This window comes from Hemiscyllium ocellatum, chromosome 4 (assembly GCF_020745735.1).
Source record: "Hemiscyllium ocellatum isolate sHemOce1 chromosome 4, sHemOce1.pat.X.cur, whole genome shotgun sequence".
NCBI lineage: Eukaryota > Metazoa > Chordata > Chondrichthyes > Orectolobiformes > Hemiscylliidae > Hemiscyllium > Hemiscyllium ocellatum.
In genome coordinates this window covers 101443613-101471372 of record NC_083404.1, presented here as the reverse complement: position 1 = coordinate 101471372, position 27760 = coordinate 101443613, and the positions used below count along the sequence as shown (strand labels likewise).

The following is a 27760-nucleotide window of genomic DNA, read 5'->3' as shown; positions in this document are numbered from 1 at the left end:
AGGTCCAAACATTTAGTCATTTGTCCTAATGTGTCCTTATATGGCTTGGCATCAAATTTTATTCAATAACTCTTCTGCGAAGCATCCTGGGACAATTGACTCTGTTAAAGACACTATATAAATAAAAGCAATTGCTTTTATTGATATATTTACTCCCTGAATTTTTCTTTCTGATGACATGCTGTAGGGGACTGTTAACCCCTTATTTTACCCTTTTCCCTTTTGGAATATGGCTGGAATCATACACAAAAATGACAAAATGTAAATTATGTCTTCTAACAACTGATCAGCTTGAGTCAAGCAATTATAAACAGAATCTAGTGAAAATGAAAGCACAGCCCAAAACCTCTCATTCCTTCGCTATGTTGCTGGACCAATGAGCCACAGACCTGGCCTAAAAATCCAGAGAATGTAACCTCAAATAAGAACTCCACTCAAATCATAGTTGAAACTTTAAAAAACTGAAACAAGTGATCACAAATTCAACATTTTGTTGTAAAATCTCAACTGGTTCAACAATGTCAATTAGAGAAGGAAAACATTCTCTCCCTTCCTGATCTGACCCCTCTGACTCCAGTCGTTCCCCCACTGGACATGATCCATTAATTGTTTTCTGAAGTGGTTTAACAATACATTCAGTGATATTAAACTATTAAAAAGAACAGTACTCTGAAAACACTTTCAGCACATTAACTATAGTGGGTTAAGAAGATACCAACTGCTGCCATCTCAGGATAAGCATGGGTGAGAAATAAATGAGAAAAACAAATTGCTGAAGCAGCTTAGCAGGTCTTATAGTAACTGTGGAGAAAGGAACACAGCGAAGGTTTTGAATCCTAGGTGGCTTCTTCGGAACTGTTCAGTGACTGGTGGACTGCCTTCTTGAACCACTGCAGTCCTTGGATGTTAATTTTCTTAAAATTCACTCATAGTATGTGGGCATCTCTGTAGGCCACTTTATTGCCCATCCCTGATTTACCAGAGGGCAGTTAAGAGTCAACCATGGTCTGGAGTCCCATGTAGGCCAGAGCAGGTAGGCATGACAGATTTCCTTCCATAACAGAGTTAACGTTTGAGTCCAAGGTGGTTTCTCAGGAACTGTTCAATGACTGGTGAACTGCCTTCTTAAAACCAAGGTGGTCTTGGGATGTAATCAGGATGTACACCCAACAGGTGAGAAGCTGGATATCATTGCACAAACAGACTAAATTATAAATTCAGTCCTGAGGGTACATTCCATTCACAATAAAAAAGTACATATTTGGCTGACAAATGTAGAAGAATTTACTAGTGATATTAGAGTTTAAAAAATTCAAACATTAAATAAGTACATTTACTTACTTGGGTGTGGCAATTTAACATAGAACAGCATTTGATCATTCTCTTCAGCACCTTAGAAAACACCAATGCAAAAATATAAAGTTAGATAAAAATGAATTAATGAGCTGTGTGGTTATGCTGTTGGGCAATTTCAGTACTAGGGGTGATGATATTATTTATACTCTTCCCTCCAGCAAGAGGCAAGGGTGTAGCTTTGCAATCACAAATAATCGAGTAAAAAATGAGGTCTGCAGATGCTGGAGATCACAGCTGCAAATGTGTTGCTGGTCAAAGCACAGCAGGTCAGGCAGCATCTCAGGAATACAGAATTCGACGTTTCGAGCATAAGCCCTTCATCACAAATAATCAGCTGCTTTTCAGTCATATGCAGCTGCAACATTGGCCAAATAATCTAATTTGCAGAGCACTATGATTTTCCCCAAGTTATTTTGCCATTAATGAAAACACTATGGACTTTTGTCAGCTGACAGGAGGTTGAAGGTCAATGCCAAGTAACAATATGTTGTGAATGCATTTGTCTGGCCATGGGAATGAAAGATTAACAAGTGTGAATTTGCTAGCATCTATCACACCAAAAGGACAAATTAAAAAAAGGTTAACCTGACTTATTACAAACCATTTGACACTTTTCATCCACCAGAAATCTTAGCGAGAGAGAAGTGAAACTGCAGTTCAGTAACAAACAATTTGAGAATCATTGTCACGGTGTTAACTGTGAACTAGGTTGCTGTCTTGAGACTACCAAAGTTAAGAATTCTTTTTCACCATTGTAAAGTATTAAACATGGAGTTGACTAGGATACTGACTCAAGGTGATGAGCAGAAGAATTTACAGTAGTATCAGCAAAAATGTTTATGCACAGTGAGTGATTAGAATCTGGAATGCACTGCGAGAGATTGTGATGGAGCAGATTCAATGGAGTCCCACACTGGAGAATTGGATATTAACTGAAGTGAAAAAAAATTGCATGGCTACATGGTAAAGGCAGAGCCTTGAAATGAGGTGAGTTGCTTTTGCAGAGAGCTGGCAAACAGACAACGTTCTGAATATCTCCTCCTGTGCCATTCAAAATTCTATGACGACATAATTCTGCTACAGTCAGCAAAAGCTTTGTAGATCATTGAGGAACTGTCAATAGCCACTCATTTAAAACTTAAATGTTTTGTGGCTGCCCAAGTGAAACATAATAAAACAAAAGCATTTCAAGCTGGTTCCTTTCTTGATTCATCTTACCATATCTGTGTACACATCAGAAGGGACGGCTTTATTAAAAAAATCTGAACAGATGGCACCAGCTTGTAGGTAAAAATGCAGAGCTGCTGAAAATTGATTGGTGGCTGGAAAAGAAATCAGAAAATAAAAATACAAAATGAAAGGTTGCGGCCAGTTCGATTGACATTTAAATCACTCCAATGAAAAGCACATAAAATAATTCTTTCAAGATTATTTTAAGAATCATTTTAAGTGTTCATACCTAACATTTCAAGTACTGAAAAATGAAATTTCATTCACCTAGATGCAACCAGAATCTGATGGTATCGCTAACAATTATCAAAATTTGGTTGACTAAAAGGTAAACAGGACCAGGAAATCAGAGATAAATCACCTACCCTTCTTTGAAATAATAAGGGATATTTTATACCCACCTGTGAAGAGATACAGGCCAAAACAGTAGTTGTAACAGTACAGCACTCCATTAAGACTATGCTGCACTATCAGCCTTGAAAATAGATCAATTGATCAAGTGTCAGCTTTTTATCAGATGAAAGCCTGACCTTCAAAAGATTATTTTAACAGCGGTTTACCCGCTGAAAACCTATCGATCCTTCAACCAAGACAAGGAAAATGGTATTACGCAGGGAATAAAATGGTTACAATGACATATCACTTTCATCAACCTAACACATCAATGCAAATTCAAACAACACCACTGATAGCAGTTACATAACTCGCACCCACTAATCGCCAAGAGCTCAACAGAAATGGTCAAATCTGTAATAGCTGGCCATCTACCTTTTTGCTTGCAGGCAATCTTAGATCAGGAATTATCCGAGATACATAGTGTGCCTCTATTACAAAACCATAATTTGCAATTAATAGCATTTAATATAAAAAATCCAAGATGCTTCACAAATGGGAGCAAAGAAAATGGTCATAAGGTAGCAAAAAAATGAAAACAGGGCACGTTGATTAAAGGCTCTTAAAAAGATTGAGACACTTAGGAAAGAAGTTGCACTAGTTATAAATGAAAAGGCTGAATAATCTTCTATCAATAATATGTCACTCAAATGGGGAAAATGTTATAAGGGGTGTGTAGCGTTTGGGAGAGAATATATGGCTAGATAAGTCTTCATAGATTGGTGGAGAAAAGTGCAGTTGGCATCTTGGATTTATCATCATCTACAGAGGAATAAGTTGATTATGGATAGTCAACACAGTCTTGTGAAGAGTGGGTCGTGCCTCACAAATCTTATTGAGTCCTTTGAGAAGGTGACCAAACAGGTGGATAAGGATAAAGCAGTTGATGTGGTGTATAGGGATTTCAGTAAGATGTTTGATAAAGTTCCCCATGGTAGGCTATTGCACAAAATACACAGGCACTGGATTGAGGGTGATTTAGCGGTTTGGATCAGACACTGGCTAGCTGAAAGAGAACACAGGGTGGTGGTTGATGGGAACTACTCATCCTGGAGTTCAGTTACTAGTGGGGTACTGCAAAGATCTGTTTTGGGTCCTCTGTTTTTTTGTCATGCATATATATGACATGGATGAGGGCACAGAAAGATGCTTTAGTAAATTTGCGGATGATACGAAGGTTGGTAGAGTTGTGAGTAGTGATGAAGGATGCTATAGATAAATTGCAGAGCTGGGCTGAGAGGTGGCAAATGGAGGTTAATGCAGAAAAGTGAGGTGATTCACTTTGGAAGGAGTAACAGGAATGCAGAGTTTTGGCTAATGATAAGATTCTTGGTAGTATAGATGAGTAGAGAGATCTCGGTGTCCAGGTACATAGATTCTTGAAAGTTGCCACCCAAGGTGATAGGGTTGTTAAAAAGGCATACGGTGTGTTAGCTTTTATTGGCGGGATTGAGTTTTGGAACCATGAGATCATGCTGCAGCTGTACAAAACTCTGTTGCAGCCACATTTGGAGTACTGCATACAGTTCTGGTCACCGCATTATAGGAAAGATGTGGAAGCTTTGGGAAGGGTTCAGAGAAGATTTACTAGGATGTCGCCTGGTATGAAGGGAAGGTCTAACGAGGAAAGGTTGAGGGACTTGAGGCTGTTTACGTTACAGAGAAGGTTGAGAGGCAACTTAATTGAGACATATAAAGATAATCGGAGAGTTAGGTTGGACAGTGAGAGCCTTTGTCCTCGGTTGGCGATGGCCAGCACGAGGGGACATAGCTTTAAATTGAGGGGTGATAGATATATGACAGATGTCAGAGGTAGTTTCTTTACTCAGAGTAGTAGGGGTGTGGAATGCACTCCATGCAACAGTAGTAGACTCACCACCTTTAAGAGCATTTAAATGGTCATTAGATTGGCATATGGACGAGAACGGAATAGTGTAGGTTAGATGGGCTTCAGATTGGTTCCACCGGTCGATGCAACATCAAGGGCCGAAGGGCCTGTACTGTGCTGTAACGTTCTATGTTCTATGAGAGCGGTGAATCTGATGTTTTGGGCACCAGAAAGAATGGCAACAGTATACACGTGGTAGAAATTTTGGACAAGTAGCAAGTTATGGAATGTGGAAGACTGGATGTCAAGAGAAAGTAGAATAGTAAAATCTAGAAGTGTAAAATTCAAACCAGTAGTTTTGGATTGCAGCAGTGTTGAAGTGAGTCAATATTGTGAAGGTAAGCAATTTTACAGTGGATATGTATGGCTTCTGAAGCTCTCTAAGGTTAAACAGGACACCAGAACTGCAAATTGTCATGGAGCTCTCAAAAATACGGCCGGAACTATTAGAAAGAGAGCAAGGTCAGCGGGTGAACTGAAGATGACGACTTCTAATTTCCAAAGTTAGATTCATCCAAAACATGATAACTGGACAAGTAACCAAGGATGTCAAGGAAAGAACAGCTAGTTTCCATAGCATACACAAGACAATTAATTTCACTGAAGAACAAGATGACAGATGAAGGGGTTAAGGAAATTTCTTTATGGGAGAGTAAAAATTACAATGTGTGAATGAGGGAAGGAAACGTCATTCCTGGACATGAACTCACCAAGTTTAATTGGGTACAAATGGAACATGCAAGAACAATCGCACAATACTAGATAATGAGTAATGGTTTTGGATGGTAGATAACAGGCAATGGGGAGATATATATTAGGGGAGGTGATGGCCTGTGATATTATTGCTCTGTTAATTCAAAGACCAAAGTAATGTTCTGGGGACCCGGGTTTAAATGCCGCCATGGGATGACCATGAATCTACTGTCAATTATCAGAAAAAAAATTCCTCCTGGCTCACTATAGTCCTTTAAGGAAGGAAACTGCCATTCTTAATTGGTCTGGCAATATGTGACTCTAGACCCACAGCAATGTAGTTGACTCTTAATTGCTCTGAGTGATTGGGGAAAAGCAATAAATGCTGACCTAACCAGCGACACCCTCATCCCACAAATGAAAAAAAATTAAGGGTTAGGAGGAATGGTATTGAAAAATCCCAACAATGAAGGTGAGAAGCAGCAAAGAGAGCGCACAGATCTGAACTTTCCTATTAAAACAAAGCCTGAACCTTGAGAGGTCGGCTATTCAAAAACATGTTCATCACAGCTTTCGATGAAATTCTGATCAGCATGCCAGAAAGTTACACATTCAGATTCAACACGAGATGCAAACAAAATCTAGACTGACACTACTGAAACATCAGCTTTCATCTCTGTATAGAAGATCCAATGGAATTATTACAAATAAAAGGTGCGTTTGCCTTGGTCACTATCATTATTAAAACAAATTATCTGGTCGTCACCATGTTATGCCTGTGGGAACGAAAACGGTCTTCCACATTTTGTAAAGAACAACAGTGATTGCAAATCAGAAGTAATCAGTTTTAAAGTCTTCACAGTTAGATCAGGTGACCAAATGGCTAGCATTAAGTTCAGAATAATGCCTACAGTACAAGTTTAATTCCTTCTGGATCAAGTACATATAACACACCTGCGCCCTTGCATTAATCCTGAAAGTGGATGGTAACGTCAAGCTGCCAGAGACAAGAACTGCAAGAGCGATTCAATAAGAACCATTCACAGAATGAGCCAACAAATGACCTACCTCTGAGCAGAGCACATAACAATGAATGGAAAATTGAACATTTTAAAAACATTAATTGAATAAATAATTTGAGCTACTAATACTTTTTGCACTTACCAAAGTAAATATCTGCTTGGGTAATTAACCAGAAGTGATTACAGGAGTTGATGTTTAATGAATAACTGACCAGCTCTTTCATTGTGACAGCAACAGCCTCAACATCCACTGACTGTAAGCTTAAAAATGGAGACAAAACAAAGGCAAATTAGAAAAACTCTCTTTTTTGCCACAAATGCTGTTTGACCTAAGTTTCTCCAGTACTTTGGTTTTGTTTAATATAAACAATCACTTGGGTATTGAAATGAAGTTAAAATAGTCACTCGGCAGTACAGAACTTGAATTGCTAAAAAAAAACAGAAACACTGTTGTGAAGTTTTCAGACATGCATTCTTCAGGACACAATCAAAAGAATATCAAATTTCAAAGGGAGCGACAATTTATACTGCAGTAATAAAATAACAACCGCACGTATACAAAATTTGTGTCTGAATATTTAAAGAAAAACAAGAGTGAAATTGCTATAAAGCACAGACTTACTTTGGGACAGATGTTGGCCAAATAGACATATGTTCTGCAGTGACATCATTTACAATGTCATCCTAAAACAGAATGATCATCAGCTTAGTAAGTGTTGGAAACTATTCCCAAATCAATATTGTGAAATTAATTCACTGTACTAGCATAAGCATAACCTTTTCTAAATATTAAGCAATACATACCCGAACAATGTTGTGTAACTTTACCAAAAGAGAGATTAAAGTTGTCAGAACCAATGGATCCTACAAAACAAATCAAAAAGCTTTAATGATTTCTCCATGATAAAATTACCATTGTTTCTGTAAGGAAGGGTTACATCACAATTTATATTTTAAATGCAAAACTGAAACTACATTTTCACATTTTGTTTTTGCCTTGACTACGTTTATTAATACAGGAAAATACATCCCAATTTATATTGCAATAAAAAAATAACACAACCGCACGTATACAAAATTTGTATCTGAACATTTAAAGAAAAACAAGAGTGAAATTGTCATCAAAGTCAGGCAAGAATTTGATGGTTAATAAAGTCCAAATTAATATCCGTGTTTCCAAATTATATTCTATATGTCTGATAGTTGAGGTTTATGAGGATCTGATATGAAGGAGAAATGGAAGTCTGAAGCGGCACGGTGACTCAGTGGTTAGCACTGCTGCCTCACAGCACCAGGGAGCCAGGTTTGATTCCAGCCTGTGTGGAGTTTGCACATTCTCCCCGTGTCTGCGTGAGTTTCCTCCGGGTGCTCCGGTTTCCTCCCAGAGTCCAAAGATGTGTAGGTCAGGTGAATTGGCCATGCTAAATTGCCCGCAGTGTTAGGTGCTTTAGTCAGAGGGAAATGGGTCTGGATGGGTTACTATTCAGAGGGTCAGTGTGGATTTGTTGGGCCGAAGGTTCTGTTTCAGTGGAATCAGTGGAGCAGAAAACTCAAAAAAGGACCAGAAGGTCAAGTGGAACAGGGATTGATAAGAAGGGTAAGGGGAGTAACAAATTAAAAATATTATATATGAATGCACGAAGCATTAGAAATAAGGTGGATGAGCTAGAGGCTCATTTGGAAATTGCCAGTTGCAATGTTGTGGGGATAACTGAGACGTGGTTTCAAATGGACAGGGCCTGGGAAATGAATATTCAAGGCTATACGTAAGGACAGACTGACTGGCAGAGGGGGTGGGGTAGCCCTGTTGGTAAGGAATGATATTTAGTCCCTTGTGTGGGGGGGACCTAGAATCAGGGGATGTAGAGTCAGCATGGATATAGCTGAGAAATTCTAAGGGTAGAAAGACCCTAATGGGAGTTATCTACAGGCCCACAAACAGTAGCCAGGATGTAGTGTGTAAGTTGAATAAGGAGCTGAAATTAGCCTGTCGCAAAGATATTACTACAGTTGTTATGGGGGATTTCAACATGCAGGTAGACTGGGAGAATCAGGTTGGTACTAGACCCCAAGAAAGGGAGTTTGTGGAGTGCCTCCGAGATGGATTCTTAGAACAGCTTGTGCTAGAGCCTACCAGAGAGAAAGCAATTCTGGATCTGGTGTTGTGCAACTAACCGGATTTGATCAGGGACCTCAAAGTAAAGGAGCCATTAGGAGGTAGTGACCACAATATAATAAGCTTTAATCTGCAGTTTGAAAGGGAGAGGGTAGAATCGGAAGTGACAATATTTCAGTTGAATAAGGGGAACTATGGAGCTGAGGGACGAGCTGGCCAAAGTTCAATGGTGCAGTACCCAAGCAGGGATGGCAGTGGAACAACAATGGCAGGTATTTCTGGGTATAATACAGATGATGCAGGATCAGTGCATTCCAAAAAGGAAGAAAGATTCTAAGGGGAGGCAGGGGTGGCCGTGGCTGATGAGGCAAGTTAAGGACCATATAAAGACAAAAGGGAAAAAGTATAACATAGCAAAGATGAGTGGGAAATCGGAGGAGTGGGAAATCGGAAGAGTGGGAAGTTTTTAAAGAAGAACAGAGGATAACTAAAAAGGAAATACACAAAGAAAAAATAAGGTACGAATGTATACTGGCCAAAAATATAAAGGAGGATAGTAAAGGCTTTTTTAGGTATGTGAAAAGAAAAATAAATGGTTAAGACTAAAATTGGGCCCTTGAAGACAGAAACAGGTGAATTTATTACAGGGAACTAAGAAATGGCAGAAGAGTTGAATTGATACTTTAGATCTGTCTTCACTGGGAAAGACACGAGCAATCTTCCAGATGTAATAGTGGCTGAAGGACCTGAACTGAAGGGAATTTATATTAGGCAGGAAATGGTGTTGGAGAGACTGTTAGGTATAAAGGCTGATAAGTCCCCGGGACCTGATGGTCTGCATCCCAGGGTACTGAAGAAGGTGGCTCTAGAAATCGTGGATGCATTGGTGATCATTTTCCAATGTACTATAGATTCAGGATCAGTTCCTGCGGATTGGAGGGTGGCTATCGTTGTCTCACTTTTTAAGAAAGGAGGGAGAGAGAAAACAGAGAATTATAGACCAGTTAGTCTGACCTCAGTGGTGGGAAAAATGCTGGAGTCAATTATACAGGACGAAATTACGACACATATGGATAGCAGTAACAGGATAGGTCAGAGTCAGCATGGATTTAAGGGCAAATCATGCTTGACTAATCTTCTGGAATTTTTTGAGGATGTAACTCTGAAGATGGACAAGGGAGATCCAGTGGATGTAGTATACCTGGACTGTCAGAAAGCCTTTGATAAAGTCCCACATTGGAGGTTAGTGAGCAAAATTAGGGCACATGGTATTAGGGGCAAAACACTTACACGGACTGAAAATTGATTGGCTGACAGGAAACAAAGAGTAGTGATTAACGGCTCCCTTTCGGAATGGCAGGCAGTGACCAGTGGTGCGCCACAGGGATCAGTGCTGGGACCGCAGCTTTTTACAATGTACATCAATGATATAGATGAAGGTAATAAAAGTAATATTAGCAAATTTGCTGATGACACAAAGCTGGATGGCAGAGTAAAATGTGAGGAGGATGTTAGGAGAATACAGGGTGACCTGGACAGGCTAGTGGATGGATGCATGGCAGATGCAGTTTAATGTGGATAAATGTGTGGTTATCCACTTTGGTGGCAAGAACAGGAAGGCAGATTACTACCTAAATGGAATCAAGTTAGGTAAAGAGGCAGTACAACGAGATCTAGGTGTTCTTGTACATCAGTCAATGAAAGCAAGCATGCAGGTACAGCAGGTAGTGAAGAAAGCTAATAGCATGCTGGCCTTCATAACAAGAGGAATTGAGTATAGAAGCAAAGAGGTCCTTCTGCAGCTGTACAGGGCCCTGGCGAGACTGCACCTGGGAGTATTGTGCGCAGTTTTGGTCTCCAAATTTGAGGAAAGACGTTCTGATTATTGAGGGAGTGTAGCGTAGGTTCACGAGGTCAATTCCCGGAATGGCAGGACTATCTTACGCTGAAAGATTGGAGCGACTGGGCTTGTATACACTGGAGTTTAGAAGGCTGAGGGGGGATCCGATTGAGACGTATAAGATTATTAAAGGATTGGACACTCTGGAAGCAGGAAGCATATTTCCGCTGATGGATGAGTCCCGAAAAGAGGACAAAGTTTAAAAATAAGGGGTAGGCCACTTAGAACGAGTTGAGGAGAAACTTCTTCACCCAGAGAGTGGTGGGTGTATGGAATGCCCTGCCCCAGAGGCTGTGGAGGCCAAGTCTCTGGATATTTTCAAGAAAGAGTTGGATAGAGCTCTTAAGGATGGTGGAATCAAGGGTTATGGGGATAAGGAAGGAACAGGATACTGATTGAGGATGATCAGCCAAGATCGTAATGAATGGTGGTGCTGGCTCGAATGGCAGAATGGCCTACTCCTGCACCAACTGTCTATTGTTCCCACACTATAGGGAATCTAATCATTGTATCATTGAACAGCAGGTATGTTTGAGGTGCTGAATGGCTTATTCCTGCCCCTATTTCTTACATTCTTTTGTTTGTGGGATAATTGTTGTTTTCAAAAGGATATATTTCCTCTATTATTCCCAGCTGGATTTGCCCAGTCCACAGCAACTTGCTTCACTGCATGTCTAAAATCCTAGTAATCAAATACAGAATGGTGCATAAGAGAAATATAGGACTGCTCAGCTTCCATTTGAGTATTCAATTATGCTGTTGTGGAAACAATAACTCCCATAAATCTTTAGCCATCTTTTGTTCATTTCAAGTATACAGGGGCTGGATAAGAGGAAGAGATAAAGGCTCTAAAGCTGTGTTGTGGCTAAATGGAATGCACTGAAACAGTAACAGTAACAAATTTCTTCACATCGCATGATATAGAAGTGGAAATTGGGTCAAACAACATCTGGTTTAATTTTTTGAACAGCCTTGATACATACATTGAGTCTCTTGATGAACATAACTAGTTCACTCCTAAAGTACAAAAGAAAATTAATATACATTAGACTTTACTGTTCACACAGTAACTCTGGACAGAATGAATAAATTTCTCATTTTGAACAAACAAGACTCGCAAGAAACATTCTCAACCAAGTTGATGACACTTTTGCATTTATTTTGTACAATGTAGTGATATTTTATCTGCACAAATAGCTTACTGAACAGGTCAAGAAATTCATTTTATTACCTTCGTTTTATTTGTCCAAAGTTATTCAAAAAAAAAGGACTCCAGGTCATTTGCAAAGTATGCAATATTTTATACCTGATTGATTCGATTTAATACATTTAGTGTTTGTAATTAGTCCCTTAAGTTATGCACAAATCTCAGTGCAAAACAGAAGATGTTACCTATACATGATTCCCAGTGTGGATTCTCGATGTTTAATTAAACTGACTCGTCCATCATTGATTCGTTTATGTTGGTTAGATAAGCAGAAAATCTGAACCACTACATCCCACAGGTCTTTAGCAGTTCTTCTGCTTTCTTTTGGGCCGGGTAGCTCTTTACAAGTTGCAGCCAAAAGCTGCCCCAGCTAGAAGATACACAAAAGAAAACAAAATCAACTACTTAGCTCTGTCCTGAATATTTTAACAGAATATCCAATCCATAACTTTGCTACTCTGAAATTTAATCAACCAGCATTACTATACATTTATGCATTGACAGCATTTACTTCTTTTAGAAACAAGTAATCTAGCAGAACAGTCACAAAAACAGCACTACTCACTGAGTTTTGCCAGAATCACAATTCTGGTCTGTGATTTAATTCGCCACAGTTTAACACTGAACATTCCTGACAGCGATCAATCACATGCAAATAATCTTCCCAGACATTAATGAAAACCTCATGCACAGAAAACAATCTCCTTTTTTCTGCACCAGTTTGCATTGCCATGCACTTTTCTAAATTAAATTACATTTAGTTGAGTAATTAATCTGCTGCTTAAGTCTCTTGGAATATGGGAAAATCCAATGGAATTGGGAACCTCATAGCTTCAGGAACAGGAGAAGCTAGATTCCTGATGCTGGTTGTATTGGCATACGTAGCTAATTCATTGATACATGCTTCCAACAAGTAATACACTTTGACAGAAACTCAGAAATCACTGTACAATTGTAAGTGAGGGAAAAAAAATGTTTGACTTTCTAGATCTATTGGATCTCAATATCTCAGAAAGCTCTCACTAGATTTTTAGATTAGATTAGATTCCCTATAGTGTGGAAACAGGCCTTTCGGTCCAACCAGTCCACACTGACCCGCTGAACAGTAACCCACCCAGATCCATTTCCCTCTGACTAATGCACCTAACATATGGGCAATTTAGCATGGTCAATTCACTTGACCTGCACATCTTTGGACTGTGGGAGGAAACTGGAGCATCCAGAGGAAACGGGGAGAATGTGCAAACTCCACACAGTCACTCAAGGCTGGAATCGACCCTGGTGCTGTGAGGCAGCAGTGCTAACCACTAAGCCACCATGCCGCCCCTTAATCTCTTACAACCAGTAGGTGGAAGAGATTTTATTCCTGAATGATATCACATTTCTTATAAACTTATTTATATAGGATGATCTTAATGAAGAGTATTTATGAATATCTGGCAGTAAATCTTTTTGAACGTAGGGGATGAATGGGGTTAGCTAAAGGTTTAATCCTTTAGCTGCTCTGTTCACATAACTACAACACATGCCAACAGAGAGAAAGGATATGGAAACAACAGAGGGACACCGTCATCGGAATCCAGTGATGTGATCCTAAAGTAGGTGTTGCAAAGTTCTTTTGCAAGATGACTTGATAGTTCCAGCCAAATGAACAAGACATGACAAGTATGAGTTCTGGGAAACGTACAGCAATCTGGTTACCTTTACATATGGATTGTTCTGGACAAGTGCTGCAGGAATCTGCAGTGTCAGATACTCATTCTCCTTCCAGTTCAACATGAAAGCAACACATTCCTCAGTTATAATTTGTCGCAATGGAATGTCTGAAACATTTGAAATAATTAATACAGATCTATAAACAGTAGAACATCAGGGTTTCTTTTATTTTTAAATCGCCACTACCTTAGCAATAATACATCAAAATACACATTTAGTGAATTAAAACACTGATTAAAGTGAGGATATTACTGCTTGGAAATGAGAACAGCTATTGGAGGTTCCAATATCACCCCATGACCAGGTAAGTCCCTGGTTCATCCTGATCTGAATAGAGTTAACAGGTCTGAACTGTCTCAGTAGGGATGTTATGACTGACCTTCATGAAGCAACAGAGAATAATTAGGAAGTATTCCTGACCTGATGACTATCCATAACTAGCTGAAAATGCACATGCATTAATGTTTAGTGAAACATAACCAGCTGCAATGAGAAAACAACTAGTTTCTCACATGTCCTGCACAGATAATCTAAACACTTTGGGTACACGTCATCTTTCTAAACAGCAAGAAATACAGATATCCCTACCTTCTAAAAAGGCAGTCTGCAGTTGTACTGGATCAAACAGCTTTCTATACAAGTCTTAAGGCCATCAGGCGTGGAAGTAAAAGCAGGCCATCTAGCCCACTGAGTCTGTTCTGCCAATCAATGATGTCACGATTGATCTGATCATTCTCAGTTCCACTGTTTTGTCTTTTCCCCACAATCATTGATTCCCTTACTGATCAAGTCTATTAATGGTTCAGATAGACAGAGCTTTAATGACCCAGCCTTGAAAGCTCTCAATAGTAAGGAATTCCAGATATTTTATGGTCCATTTCCTAGCTATGGAAGGTGGACTCAGCCCTCCATGGTAACATAACTGTTCTAACCCATCAGACGAACCCAAAGGTTAATTCTTTCCATTATCTTCCATCAGGAGAAAGTCCACACTTCTATTTTAAAAGGGCAACCTCTTATTTTGTGACTATGCCCTCTGATTTTAGACTCTTCCACGAGGTGAAATAACTTTTCCACATCTATCCTGTCAAGTCTCTGAAGAAACTTATGTTTCAATGAGATCATTTCTCATTGTAAAAGGCCCAACTTACTTAAGGAATAGGAAATTCGACGTTAAAGACACTTTAACTCTCTCTCCCACTCCACCGAGGACATGCAGGTCCTTGGACTCCTCCACCGGCAAAACATAACAACACGACGGTTGGAGGAAGAGCGCCTCATCTTCCGCCTGGGAACCCTCCAACCACTAGGGATGAACTCAGATTTCTCCAGTTTCCTCATTTCCCCTCCCCCCACCTTGTCTCAGTCGGTTCCCTCAACTCAGCACCGCCCTCCTAACCTGCAATCCTCTTCCTGACCTCTCCGCCCCCACCCCACTCCGGCCTATCACCCTCACCTTGACCTCCTTCCACCTATCACATCTCCATCGCCCCTCCCCCAAGTCCCTCCTCCCTACCTTTTATCTTAGCCTGCCTGGCACCCTCTCCTCATTCCCGATGAAGGGCTTATGCCCGAAACGTCGAATTTCCTATTCCTTGGATGCTGCCTGACCTGCTGTGCTTTAACCAGCAACACATTTTCAACTGTGATCTCCAGCATCTGCAGACCTCATTTTTTACCCCAACTTACTTAACCTGTCCCTGTAATACCTGGTATCAGCCTGGTGATCCTTTTCTGGACTACCTCCAATGCCAATATATCGTTCCATAGTTAAGGGCCCAAAACTGTTCATCGTATTCTAGCTGTGGTCTGAGTAGTGCCTTGTACAGTTACAGCAAGACTTCCCTATTTTTATACTCCATTTCCTTTGAAATAAAGGCTAATAATCCATTTGCTTTCCTTCTTATCTGCCTAATTTGCACACTTGGGTTTTGCGATTTATGCACAAGGACGTCCAAATCCACATGAGCTGTAGCTTTCTACATTTAAATAATATTCGGTATCTCTTTCTCTTGCAAAAGCACATCACCTCACATTTTTCCACATTACATTCCTACCACAATCCAAAGATGTGCAGGTTAGGTGAACGGCATTGCTAAATTGTCCAGTGTTAGGTGCATTAGTCAGGGGTAAACGTGGGGGAATGTGTATGGGTGGGTTGTTCTTTGAAGGGTCGGTGTGGACTTGTTGGTCCGAAGGGCCTGTTTCCACACTGTAGGGAATCTAATCTAAATCTAATCTATTATCCTCATATTAGCCTTCCCACTTGTTTTGGCATCTGCAAACTTGGCTATTGTACATTCACTTTCCTTACCCATGTCATTATATACAATATATGCTAATTGTGGCCCCAGCACACATCCCTGTAGTCCTTTACTGGTTAGAGCATGCTATTCTGAGAACATTCCCCTTATCCCAACTCTGTCTTCTTTTAGTCAGCCAAACTTCAACCCATGTTAATATATTACCTCTCTCACACACTTATTAAGTAGCCCAATGCATGGTACTTTATCAAACGCCTCTGAACATCCAAGGATATAACATCCACTGCTTCCCCTTTACCTATCCTTGTTGTTACCGCCTCAATAAATTCTAATAAATTTGTCAGACATGATTTCCCCTTTATGAAGCCATGAATCTGCTTGACCACTTTTTAAAAAATGGTCTGCTACTTCATTCTTTGTAACAGACACTAATATTTTTTCCAGTAATGGAAAGTACAGTAACTGGTCTATATTTTCCAGTTTTTATTGTTCTTCCCTATATAAATAAAGGCGTTACGTTGGCAATTATCTAATCTCCGACTTTTCTAGAATTGAAGGAGCCTTACTGGATGCACTAGTAGAAATCTTTGTAGCGACCTCTTTTAATATACTAAGATGCAACCCATCAAATCCAGGGGATATGTCGGTCTTTAGCCCCATTAGTTTCCTCATCATTTTTTCTGTACTGATTATTATTGGTTTTTAAAAATTTCCAATTCCTCTCATATACCACTATTCTTTGCCACTTTGTACATTTTTTCATTTCAATTTCATGCTATCCTTAACTTTCCCGGTCAACCATGGTTGGCTTTTCCACATCCAAGAATCTTTTAATCCTGTAAATCTGAATGGACAGTTTAGAAGGACAGAGAGGGGCAAGACCAGACTTTCATTGCAGAAAATAAAAATTCAAAAAACGAAAATATGAATCACAAGATTGCACATGAATCTTGCCATTCTTGAGGATATTTGACCAATTCATTAATACTAACATTTTAACAATTAGCAATTGTAGAAAAGCAATTCGTTTTGTAAAATTTGCATTTAATCCTGCTTCTGACTCTTAAGTATTTTAGTAACACATAGCTCATTTCCTAGCTATGGAAGATGGACTCAGCTCTCCACAATAACATGTTGGGCATAAATGCACTAAGCCATCCAGGAAACCCCAAGGTTAATTCCTTCCAATACTTTCTCAGCATTACAATAATGACGGTTCACACAAGTCAGAGGTGCTTGTGGTTACTCACATAGAAAACAAAAATGTTTAGAGCTGAAGTTTAAGTATTTTTTGAGAATCAAAACCATTAAATAACTTATAAACTGTTAGTTACACAGGTTGAGTTTTTGGTAGTGTATAAATAATTGCATAGAAAAGATCCAAAATATAATTTCTATAAACAGCTGTAACGGATCTGTAAAAATGCTAGTCTTATTCACTAATATAAATAAGGCACTCAACATAAAGTTAAACTCTGCATATAATTTCAGAATTTAAAGAATTATCTTGGCTGTGTAGGCTACTCAGAATCAGAGTGGGTTAGGGAAGAAAACAGAAAAGATAGATACAATACAAGAAAACAAATAAGGTGTGCTTTTATGCAAAGCATAACTTTGGATTCCAATCAAAATATTTTGCAGGTTCAGCATAAAGATTTTGTAGATGTCAATTATGAATAAAACGTGCTGGAAACTGCAAAGTTATTCAGTGCCACTTTCACCAATACAAAATTTTAACTACAGTGCAAACAAAATAAATAAGTGCTTTAATGTTGATCAAAAACAGCCGGCCAAGTGTTCAGTTTACCTTCTCTTAGCATGGCTGAATGACGCGATGATATTTTACCACCAGGATATGCTGTAAAAGAGAATAAAATGGTGGCCTTGTGCATCAACTGACTCAGCTCTAAATGCACTGAGGGAACTTTAAAGACAAAAACAATACTATTGGCACCAATCAGGAATGTAATATCAGTAGCAGGACATACATTTTTAATGCTATTAAATTGTCACAGTAGAGGTTTTAAATATCAGAAAACTAAAACTACCATTATTTGAAATGCACCACTTAAAATGACAAAAAGTAAAATACCGTCAGAAAAAAACACAATGATCCAAGCTGTACATTCTTACCTCGGTAACCTTCTGAACTTTTTAACCTTCATCAGCCCAAAGCTCTCCCTAGTCAATGATCTGACTCCAACCATGTGTAATTCTCCTCTCTACCTTATTTGACATTACCTCCAAATACCCAAACTCCAGACTCTGAAATTCACTCCCTAAGCTTAACTGTCTATCCAACACCTTCGCTTCTTTTTAACATTCTTTAAATCCATTTACTTAACAAGCATTTTTAAATAAATATGGCTGTGTTCATTTTTGATTGTACTCCTGTAAGTACTCATGGGTATTATATAAGTGTTACATAAATGCAACTTATTGTTTCTATTATAACTACAGTCACTGACTGAATGCGTCTGATAAGGTCTGACAGACCTCATAACAAGAGAACTGAATGAAGAATTTTTAACTTTACACAACCTATGTTCATGAAGACTACTATGATTAATTGCATCAACTGCTACCAAGGTGCTTCTTGACCTCTCTATAATTATGATCAATTTCGTTCGGCAACTGATCAATAAAAGTCATATGTTCATTGGAAACAAACACAGCAATATTACAAAATGAAGACTGAAAACCATCTTTATTGAGTATTTAAAATAACTTCAAAAAGCCACAGACTGAGCTGAGGTAGCACAAGTCAGATGGACCAGATGGCAAGGGAACGACTAATTAGTCACAGCAATTGTTGGTGTGCATTTTTAAAGAAAAAAAACAAACGCTTTGTATAATTACAATTTTCTTCCCTTCTTGCTGAACAAAGTGATACAAAGGTGATCTATTTATGGTCTAAATGTACATTATTCTGGAGCTAACCATTAGATGATCCATAAAATGATTCCAAGTCAAGTCTTCCTCAATTTTAATTCTTTATTGTAAGCGCTAAGCCTCAGTTCACCACTTCCCTTATGACGACTAAAATTTGAGTTACCATGTCAACATACGTTTTAAACTTTATATTTTGAAAGTCAGCAAAACCATTCCCTTACCTGGTAACCTCATCTCAAGGTAACCTCTAACCCGACTCACAAGGTCAGCTGGTGGACGCTCTCCTGCGCTATCTGTCCCACACTTGTGAGCACTAATGTCCAAGAGCAGCATTTCATTCAACATAACTTGGCGAAGTTTTGGAGAAAATTCTGTCACCAATTCTAGGCAGGAGGAATAGAGTTGCCGTGCATGGATGAAATCCTGAAACAAAAAGAGGGTATTTGAAATTTTATCTAATCTTGAACTAACCCTAAGGGGGAATTGTTTGTCCAAAAAAAAAGAAACAGCTAATGCAAACGACTGATAACATAATGGACAATTATACCATCAATTGCAATTTGTCCGAAAATCTTTATTTCTAGTCGTATTAAATTGACTAGCTCTACTTTAGGGTTTTCTTGTGTTGTGATGATACCTTCACTTATCTAGGAGAACCACACAAAGGAGGCACATTGCTGTCAGACTTTTCTAGAATGCACCAAGGATTTTATTTATTGTTTGTTCAGTACAGAAAGGCGTAAAATGTAGGAGCAAGCATACAATATTCAATTCAAGCTTGATTTGCTATCCAAAATGATAATGGTTGATTCTATGCCTCCACTTTCCTTTCCCACTCTGCTCTCTGGATTCCTTGATTCCCTGAAAGATCAATTCTGGCCACCCCAAGCTTAATTTTCTTTAAAAAAAAAAGAATATGAGCTTCTCTGCCTAGACCAGCATTTATTGTACAAAACTAAATATACTTCAGAAAATGGTGGTGAACAATTAGCAATGGGTTATAAACATTGGCCTTGCCAGTGAAGTCCAGATTCCTTGACTGAACGTAAAAATACCATTCAAGGTTGGGATTGGTACAATTTGATATTTTCAACAATGAAGCCCCCATAATGTTCAGCATAGAAAAATCACAATCCCACGAAAAGAAATTTCCAGCCAGGAGAAACAACCCTTCAGTATCTCACTGTCAAGATCTTTGGAATATTGTGTACTTCTTTTAAACTCTTAAATACTAATGACCTGAGTTGTCAGGGCACTGCACACCAAGTTCTGAGAATTTACTGGAAAGACTTTCGTCAGAGGATAACTCTTTCATCTCAGGAACCAACCTACTCAACCTTTACCTTCAACACAAATAAGTCATAAGGAAATCAAATCTGCACTCCAGGTGTGGTCTCACCAATGTCCTTTTAATTCTAGTAACAAAGGCCAACACATCACTCTTTCTTAAATGCTAATGGACTCATCTCCTTGAACATCAAAAATGATGAGGCTCACACCTTTGAATAAAAAAACTTTTGAATTTCTATTTCGCTTACCAACATGAATAACTTCAGAGCTCCTCAAAATATATTCCATCTGTTAACTCACTGCAATTCACTGTTTTCTCTTTCTCAACCTTATATTGATTAGCAGCTTCCAAATTTTCCAATCTATTGGGGACACTTTACAATATACAGAATTTTGGAAAATCAAAAACCAGTACATTCAGTGTCTCTTCTGAACTGCAAGATGTGCATCATCAAGATCTGGGGATTTGTCAAACTGCATTTCTCACATACTTTTTCCCCTGTTGATTATGAGAGTTCCTCTCTCTTAGTGGGCCCTGTTACACTATTTCTGGCATGTAATTTGCATTTCCTACCATGAAGACAGAAACAAAGCATTACAGACTTGCTCTTGCCTATGCATTTCAGCGGGGACAGTGGCAAATTAGAGTTGCAAAAAAGGGGTGTCGAGCTCAATCGTGACACTAGGCCAGGATATCATGTAACAGGAGAGGTTATTCCACAATGAGGAAATCAATCATGGCTCCAAATTTAAATATACTATGCCTTCTAAATCCATCTTTACGTTTAATTAAACACTCAAAAAATGAACTCAGAAATAACATGGATGCTGTCACTTTCACCAACAGAATCCACTGGTGCATTCAGCTATCATTTCAGTGGCAAGTCTTATTCCAAACTTGTGCTGTCTTGCTATACCTGCCTCAAAGTGTTACCACACTTGGGTGAACAATGAAAAATTGCATTCAATTGGCTTTTAAACAAGGTCAAAATTAATTTATAATTTAAATGTGGCAGGTGGACTCCGCATTTATACATTTTCCCAGATTTTAGACAAGTTTGATAACATTGTATCATCACCCCCAAATGCTTATCATGCTGCAACTTATTCTTGAGCTGCCCAATTAATTGCCATAAAGTGCAGTCTGTACAAGACAATAACATAGGAGACTGCCATTTGGCTAGGTATTTTCTGCACTGGGTCTTAAGCTGAGTGACAATATTACTGGATGACACATAGATAACATTGTTGGAGGCAACACTGAGCCATGATTCTTTGGCTGGTCAGTTATTAGGATATTTCCTGTGATGGCTGAACACAATGGTGATACCAGCTCCACCTGGAGTGACATTGTAAAGGCTCCGCAAATCATGGACCGATGTAGGTCATGAATTATTGGGAAAGAAGAGGAGACAGCAAATAACATTCAGAATTGGGGCATAATTCATAGAATCCCTACAGTGTGGAAACAGGCCATTTGGCCCAACAAGCCCACACTGACTTTCTGAAGAGTAACCCACCCAGACCCATTCCCCTACATTTAACCCCTGACTAATGCGTCCAACCTACACATCCCTGAATACTATGAACAATTTAGCATATACTGCCTAACCTGCACATCTTGGGACTGCTGGAGGAAACTAGAGAGCACCCAGAGGAAACCCATGCAGACATAGAGAATGTAACTCCACGCAGACAGACAGTCACTTGAGGCTGGAATCGAATCTGGGTCCCTGGCACTGTGAGGCAGCAGTGCTAACCACTGAGCCACCATGCCGCCCCATTTTGGTCAACTGAAGTTTGAGCAAGTTTTTAATTTTATATTCTTTTTTAGTTTTAGATTTTAGTCTTAAAAACATATTAGTGACATATTGGTTTACATCTCAACATTTTGCCACAGTGATAATGTTGGGAAGAAGATGGTGCAATAAGAATGTCAATCGACTAGTCATCCAAAGGCCCAGGCTAATGCCCTGGGGAGGTGGGCTTAAGATTTTACCATAACAGCTTGTGGAATTTAAAGTCGAGTTACAAATGTGGACTATACCGACAGTTGTAGTAATGGTGATCACAATAGCTATCATCATTTGCTGTGAAATCCCATCCAGTTTGTTATTATTTTAGTGTGATTCCAGACCCACAGCAATGTAGCGAGTTGACTCTTAACTGCACTCTAAAACGCAGAGCAAACCTTTCAGTCTAAGGGCGAGAAAAGCTAACCTCCACCCTATGAAAGAAGAAATAATTTTTTTGTATGAAATTCAATTATAAAGTTTTCACATTATCACTGTCAAATGTAGGTCAAGTGAGTTTTCAACATTAATAGCTGCCAGAATTCAAATTGAAACTGGCTTACAATGCTATCAACTGGAAAAGTAATTTCACGGCCTATTTTTATTTACTGTCAAGAGCAACTGTTTAAAAATAATTTAAATCCATTACAATATCTGTAACTTTAAAAATAAATCTAAAATTGTTGCCTTAACTCATCACAGAAAATGTGGATTGAAATAGACAAGTTGCACAAGGTCTTTAAAACAAAATGAAGTGTCAGCGGAAGCTAAATGCATGAATGAAAATATCATTGCAAAGTAAAAGCACCAAGAAGTTTTTAGTCTTCTTGGAGTCACAAACTAAGTCTGTGCTATTTCAGTGCTTGAAAACTGTGTGTTCAAGACTAACCTTAATTGCAATGCAATGCAAACCTTTAGCCATCAAGATATAAACCAAATCCCTGGTCAGATTATCCTTAATGCCAAGAATAACTCCACCATAAACTGTTGGTACTTCCCACTGAAAGAAAAATGATTTTGTGTAAATACCACAAGATAAATATCGTAAATCACATGTTGTAGAGTATTTACAACAGACTAACATCACTTTGGAAAATCTCAATTACTTGCCTTGTTGGAAACGGTCCAGAATTGCCGATCTGATGTCATTCCATGGAGCTCAATCAGAATTTGTCGAATTCTCCCTGGATCAACTGTTAGGATGAGCTGGTGTTCCAACTGACCAATATTGACACTGGCTGATGCTAGAAAATGTAATTACATGCAAAGTTAACACATCAAAGTCACAATGATCAAAAGTCTGAAAGTCCATAACATTTTTCTAACAACATCCTTAAATATGAAATTGAAGATTATTTTGGGTAAATAACTTTTGACTTATTTGTATCACTCTCCACCAACAACCCTCTTTCTCTGTTTGCTTGTTCCTAGTTTTAAAAAGACCGCCAAATTTACTTACAACTCCTCAGAGACTCCCTTACACCCCATGGACTCCTGACAAGCACATTCCCAAACATGACAACTCCTCACCCAAAACAGTCACTGTTGACTGATTCCACTCAGAACCAACATCACTCCCCCACCCACCATGATCCAAATCGACCCTAAGCATTCATTTAATGACTTACTGTGCACTGTGGCATCCTGCCCCGCTTGCATCCCAACCATATAGCACATAAAGCCAGCATATCTAAAAACCATATTAGTCAACTCTTCTCAGACCACAGGATAAAGTCCATCAGGTCAGGGATCTTTGAGGAATTCGGCATAAAAGGTAGGGTGTTATGTATCAGTTATAGAGGGCATTAATAAGGCCACACCTCAAATATGTTAGGTTTTAGTCGCCTTATTTAGAAAAGGATGTAATGGCTTTGGAAGTGATTCAGAGAAGGTTTGTTAGATATCTAAACATTTGAGAGAATGAGCTTGCTTTCACTGCAGTCTGTAAGAGTGACTGATGACTTGACTGAAATCTGTGTTCTTAAACGGTATTGACAAGGTGGACATGGAAATGATGTTTCTTCTTGTGGACAAGTCCCCACCTAGGGGACACTGCAAAAATTAGACAGTCCTTTCAGAAAGAGATGAGGAGAAGTTTTTTCCTTAGAGAATTGAACAACGTTGGAACTCTGCCTCAGAAGGAGGTGGAAGTAGAGTCATTGAATATTTTAAAGGCAAATAGATGGATTCCCTTGCCTAAAAATTATCTAAGGTCACAGGTGGTAAATAGGAGTGTGAAACTTGAAACGCAAACAGATAAGTCAGATCTTAGTGAATGGTGATGCAGACTTGGAAAGCCATACGGCCCATTTCTGCTCTTAGTTTATTAAATGTCACTCTGCGCTTTGTGTCTAGCTTTTGGTCAGCACCATACCTACTCCAACTGGACCCAGCTTATTAAATGCACAAACAGCCACTGGGAGAGGAAAATCAACAGCTTATGGCATCAGAAATCTCATGTTAGGGTTAGAAGTGAAGCCCTTATTTTCTAAGAGGGCAACAAACACATTGAGTCAGCTTGTAAAGGAAGCACAGCAACTGGGGTGTGGCATGAATGGAAACAAAGGGTTGTCAGAACCAGTGAAATTATATTTTCGCACGTAGAAGAAATAGATCACTACACTGACTGGTTCAAAAGCTAAACGCATTTTAAGCTAAAAGCAAACACTGATCACATTGTTCTATTGATCTTTTTGATTGTGGTGCTGTATCAGACTTACCAGGTATATCATAGAAAACAGTCAATGGCTTAGTTGAAAGATTAAGGCGAGGTGATCGCTTTCTTATTTGATCAAGCAGCAGTTTCCGTTCTTCATCTTTTAACAGTCTCATGCACATATCATGCGAGGAAATCATGAAAACAAACTGAGGGTCATCTAAACTTTGGCACAAATTCCTATACAAGTATCAAAAGCCAATGAATGAATATTTAAAATTTTGCATGATATTTGCCGCCAAATATGATTCTAACTTTTCACCCTATGTAATAATCAAATGCTCATCACATTGCAAAAGCTCCAGTCCAATGTATCCCATTTAATGGGGAGACTCATTTGGCACCTTTCTGAAAAAGCATTGGAACATAAAATAGCACACTGAGCATCGATCTTAATACAGTATGGATGTAAAGTGGGAATGAAAGTAAGACCACAGCAGTCTGAAATAAAACAAGGATGTACACAAATTCACACAAGTTATACACAAATGGAACCAGCAATCGATTATTATTTTTTATTTAAATTAATTACATTTTCAGAATGGTCAAACAAATACATCTACTAAGTATCTTCTCCGAGACCAGCAGAGATGGGTGTCAACATGACGTATCAGAAATACAGCCTAGTGTTATATCAACTACTGCCCAAAATGGACTTTGACAGTAGGTACATACAGCTTAAAAGTATCTAAAAGATAATTTGCAATTAGCGAGCATTTGGGATCAACAACATGCAGTGAATGCAGGTTAATACCCCTTTGGGATTTAGGAACCCCAGGTACAGCTTTACTTAAGGAAGACCAAACAGAAAAAGGAACTTCTCAATAACATTTGAGAACCTCCAGCTTTTCAATTTGTAATGATAAGGGAAGATAGAAATTAGACAAATGGAAAATTGTGAAGTACACTTTACAAGAACTGTATACTTACTTTAAGAAAGCAGCCATCTTTTGTTTGGAATCTTCTGAAGCTTTGTCCAGATTTAATGACCGTGCACATACCTACAATACAAAACATTGTAATCTTACTAAAATGGTTGTTTACATGGTGAAAATGTTATACATTTATCTTAAATGGTAATTATATTATTTAATTCGATTACATTAATTGTTTACCTGAACACTTTGGTGAAACATGAAAGGAACCAGCATTTGTGGAACTTGTACTCCAGAAAGGAGGGAAACAAGTGATTTTGTTCTACACTTCAAAAACATATTCAGTAAAAACTTCAATAGGGATGTCTAAAATAAAGGGGCCGAGAGAGTGGTGCTGGAAAAGAACAGCAGGTCAGGCAACATCTGAGGAGCATTCATTCCTGATGAAAGGCTAGTGCCCGAAATGTCGATTCTCCTACTCCTCAGATGCTGCCTGACCTGCTGCGCTTTTCCAACACCACAATCCCAACTCTAATCTCAGCATCTCCCGTGTTTAAAATAATAAATTATTTTGATATAACAGGAAGAAAAATTATTTCAAAGCACAAAAGGATCAGTACTAGAGGACACAGCTCAATCTCATTGGGAAAAGAAACAAAGATGACATAAATGCATTTTCTTTTCAGCAGAACATGTTATGACATGAAATGTATAATTTGCAAAGGTGATGAAATTAGATTAAACAATAACTTTCAAAAAGGAGTTGTTTGAATACACAAAGACAAAGCTTTTCAGGACAATGTAAGAGTAGACAAATGTAGATGGATTGTGTCCGTTTCAAGTTTTTCTGTCGCTTGTCGACACGTAAAAACCTCTATCCAGCGAAACCACAGCCGGATGATCTTAAGGGAACAGTACAATAAAAATGATGGAAAGACAGAATTCATCAAGGGTAGGGATGAGCTGGGTTATTCAACCATTCAACATAGTTTACCACTCATCACCTATTGTGTTGAGCGTGGAATTTTAATTTTATCACCGGTATACCCACCACCATTTAAACGTGAATTTAAAACAAACTTTATTTACTAAAATTCTTAAATTAATTAAAATAGTTAAAACTATCTAAAAATCAATAAAAAGATATCTAAAAAAAATTATTAAATTATGTCGTCTGGAGGAAATTAAGAGTCCATAAAAATTCTTAGCAGCTCAAGGGTTAATGATAAAACCAGGTTCGTGATATTCTGGGCGAAAGATTTAAACTTCAAAATCCCGAGGTCTTTCATAAGCTCTCCATTTTTCTCTATCCATTTCCCTCGGGAGCCCATCACGAAACCATAGAAGGATATGTTTCCTCTTCCTGTAAGGTCCATAATCTCTTCCTTTAGATGTTTATATTTGTTTACTTTCTCCTCCCAAGCTGCTTCCAAGGAGTTGATTTGAAGGTCTGACCTAATCGTTACATCCGCTACTATTATTTGATGATCCTTTTTAAATATTAAGTCAGGGATCCATAGTTTCCCTTCAGTATCTTGATTCTAGGTTCAACGATAATTGTCCACCCGTTCTTCCTAACAAATTTAGTAAGTTCCTCTGCCACTCTATTATGCCTTTTAATACGCATGTTCTTAACAAAGGGGCACCATCCCGAGATGTGTGCCAGAGTCTCCGAGGTTACATTACATCTTCTGCAGGCTTTGATGTTAAATGGTCTTCCATACGACAGGGACGCCCTTGTCGGAAACAGATTGGTCCTTAGTAAAATCGAGTTAATTACTTTTGAGGCTTTCATAAATTGAATCTTTTTAAGCCAATTATTCAATATACTATTGTTTTTGAAGTAGTGAACGCCTGCTCCTTGGCAGGGGAGGGCTATCCATTTGTCAATTTCCGTGGATCTCCAATTCGCATAATTAGTGTTGCTGAATTCATCGATTTCCTCATCACTTTCTTCGTTGATAGTATTAATTTCTGCCATTTGCCTATTGATGTTTGGATTCCATACCAATTCCAAAGACTTTAATTTACTTAATTTCTTCATTCTCTCCATAATACTTGTATTTCAAATACTTCATATTTGAATAGTTCTTCCTAACATCCAGCAAAGGCACAACAGACCAAAAAAATGCCAAAGCACCGGAGGCTCTGGTTCCACAGTCAAATAGATCATTCTAAATCTCAGGTGAAGTGAGGAATCAACCACCTGAAGGATCTTCTTAGAGGTCAGGCAACATCTACGTCCATTCAAAACCAGTCATTCATAGGTTTCACAGTGACACTGGTCAGGTGAGTTGGCGCAAAATGATGTTTAATAATTTTGTGAATACACAGAATACAAACAAAATTGCTAAGTAATGCCTCAACTTTACCTATTATTAAAATCGAGATCTGCATTTTGATGCATAC

At 38.6% G+C, this 27760-nt stretch overlaps 1 protein-coding gene across 2 annotated transcripts in view; it reads right to left on the bottom strand.

The window, feature by feature from the left end:
• ints8 (integrator complex subunit 8) overlaps window positions 1–27760 on the bottom strand; it is a 91664-nt gene that overhangs the window by 14422 nt on the left and 49482 nt on the right. Inside the window, exons 12-25 of one of the 2 annotated variants that reach the window (XM_060823686.1) lie at window positions 25407–25477; window positions 24481–24656; window positions 22871–23004; window positions 22650–22760; window positions 18899–19100; window positions 17593–17643; window positions 13507–13628; window positions 11991–12175; window positions 11582–11615; window positions 7387–7446; window positions 7205–7266; window positions 6725–6843; window positions 2575–2678; window positions 1342–1392 (exon numbers count right to left, since the gene is read on the bottom strand). In XM_060823686.1, coding sequence (XP_060679669.1) covers window positions 1342–1392; window positions 2575–2678; window positions 6725–6843; window positions 7205–7266; window positions 7387–7446; window positions 11582–11615; window positions 11991–12175; window positions 13507–13628; window positions 17593–17643; window positions 18899–19100; window positions 22650–22760; window positions 22871–23004; window positions 24481–24656; window positions 25407–25477 — 1482 coding nt within the window. The remainder of the gene's footprint in view (window positions 1–1341; window positions 1393–2574; window positions 2679–6724; window positions 6844–7204; window positions 7267–7386; window positions 7447–11581; window positions 11616–11990; window positions 12176–13506; window positions 13629–17592; window positions 17644–18898; window positions 19101–22649; window positions 22761–22870; window positions 23005–24480; window positions 24657–25406; window positions 25478–27760) is intronic. The other variant, XM_060823687.1, reaches the window with a different exon arrangement.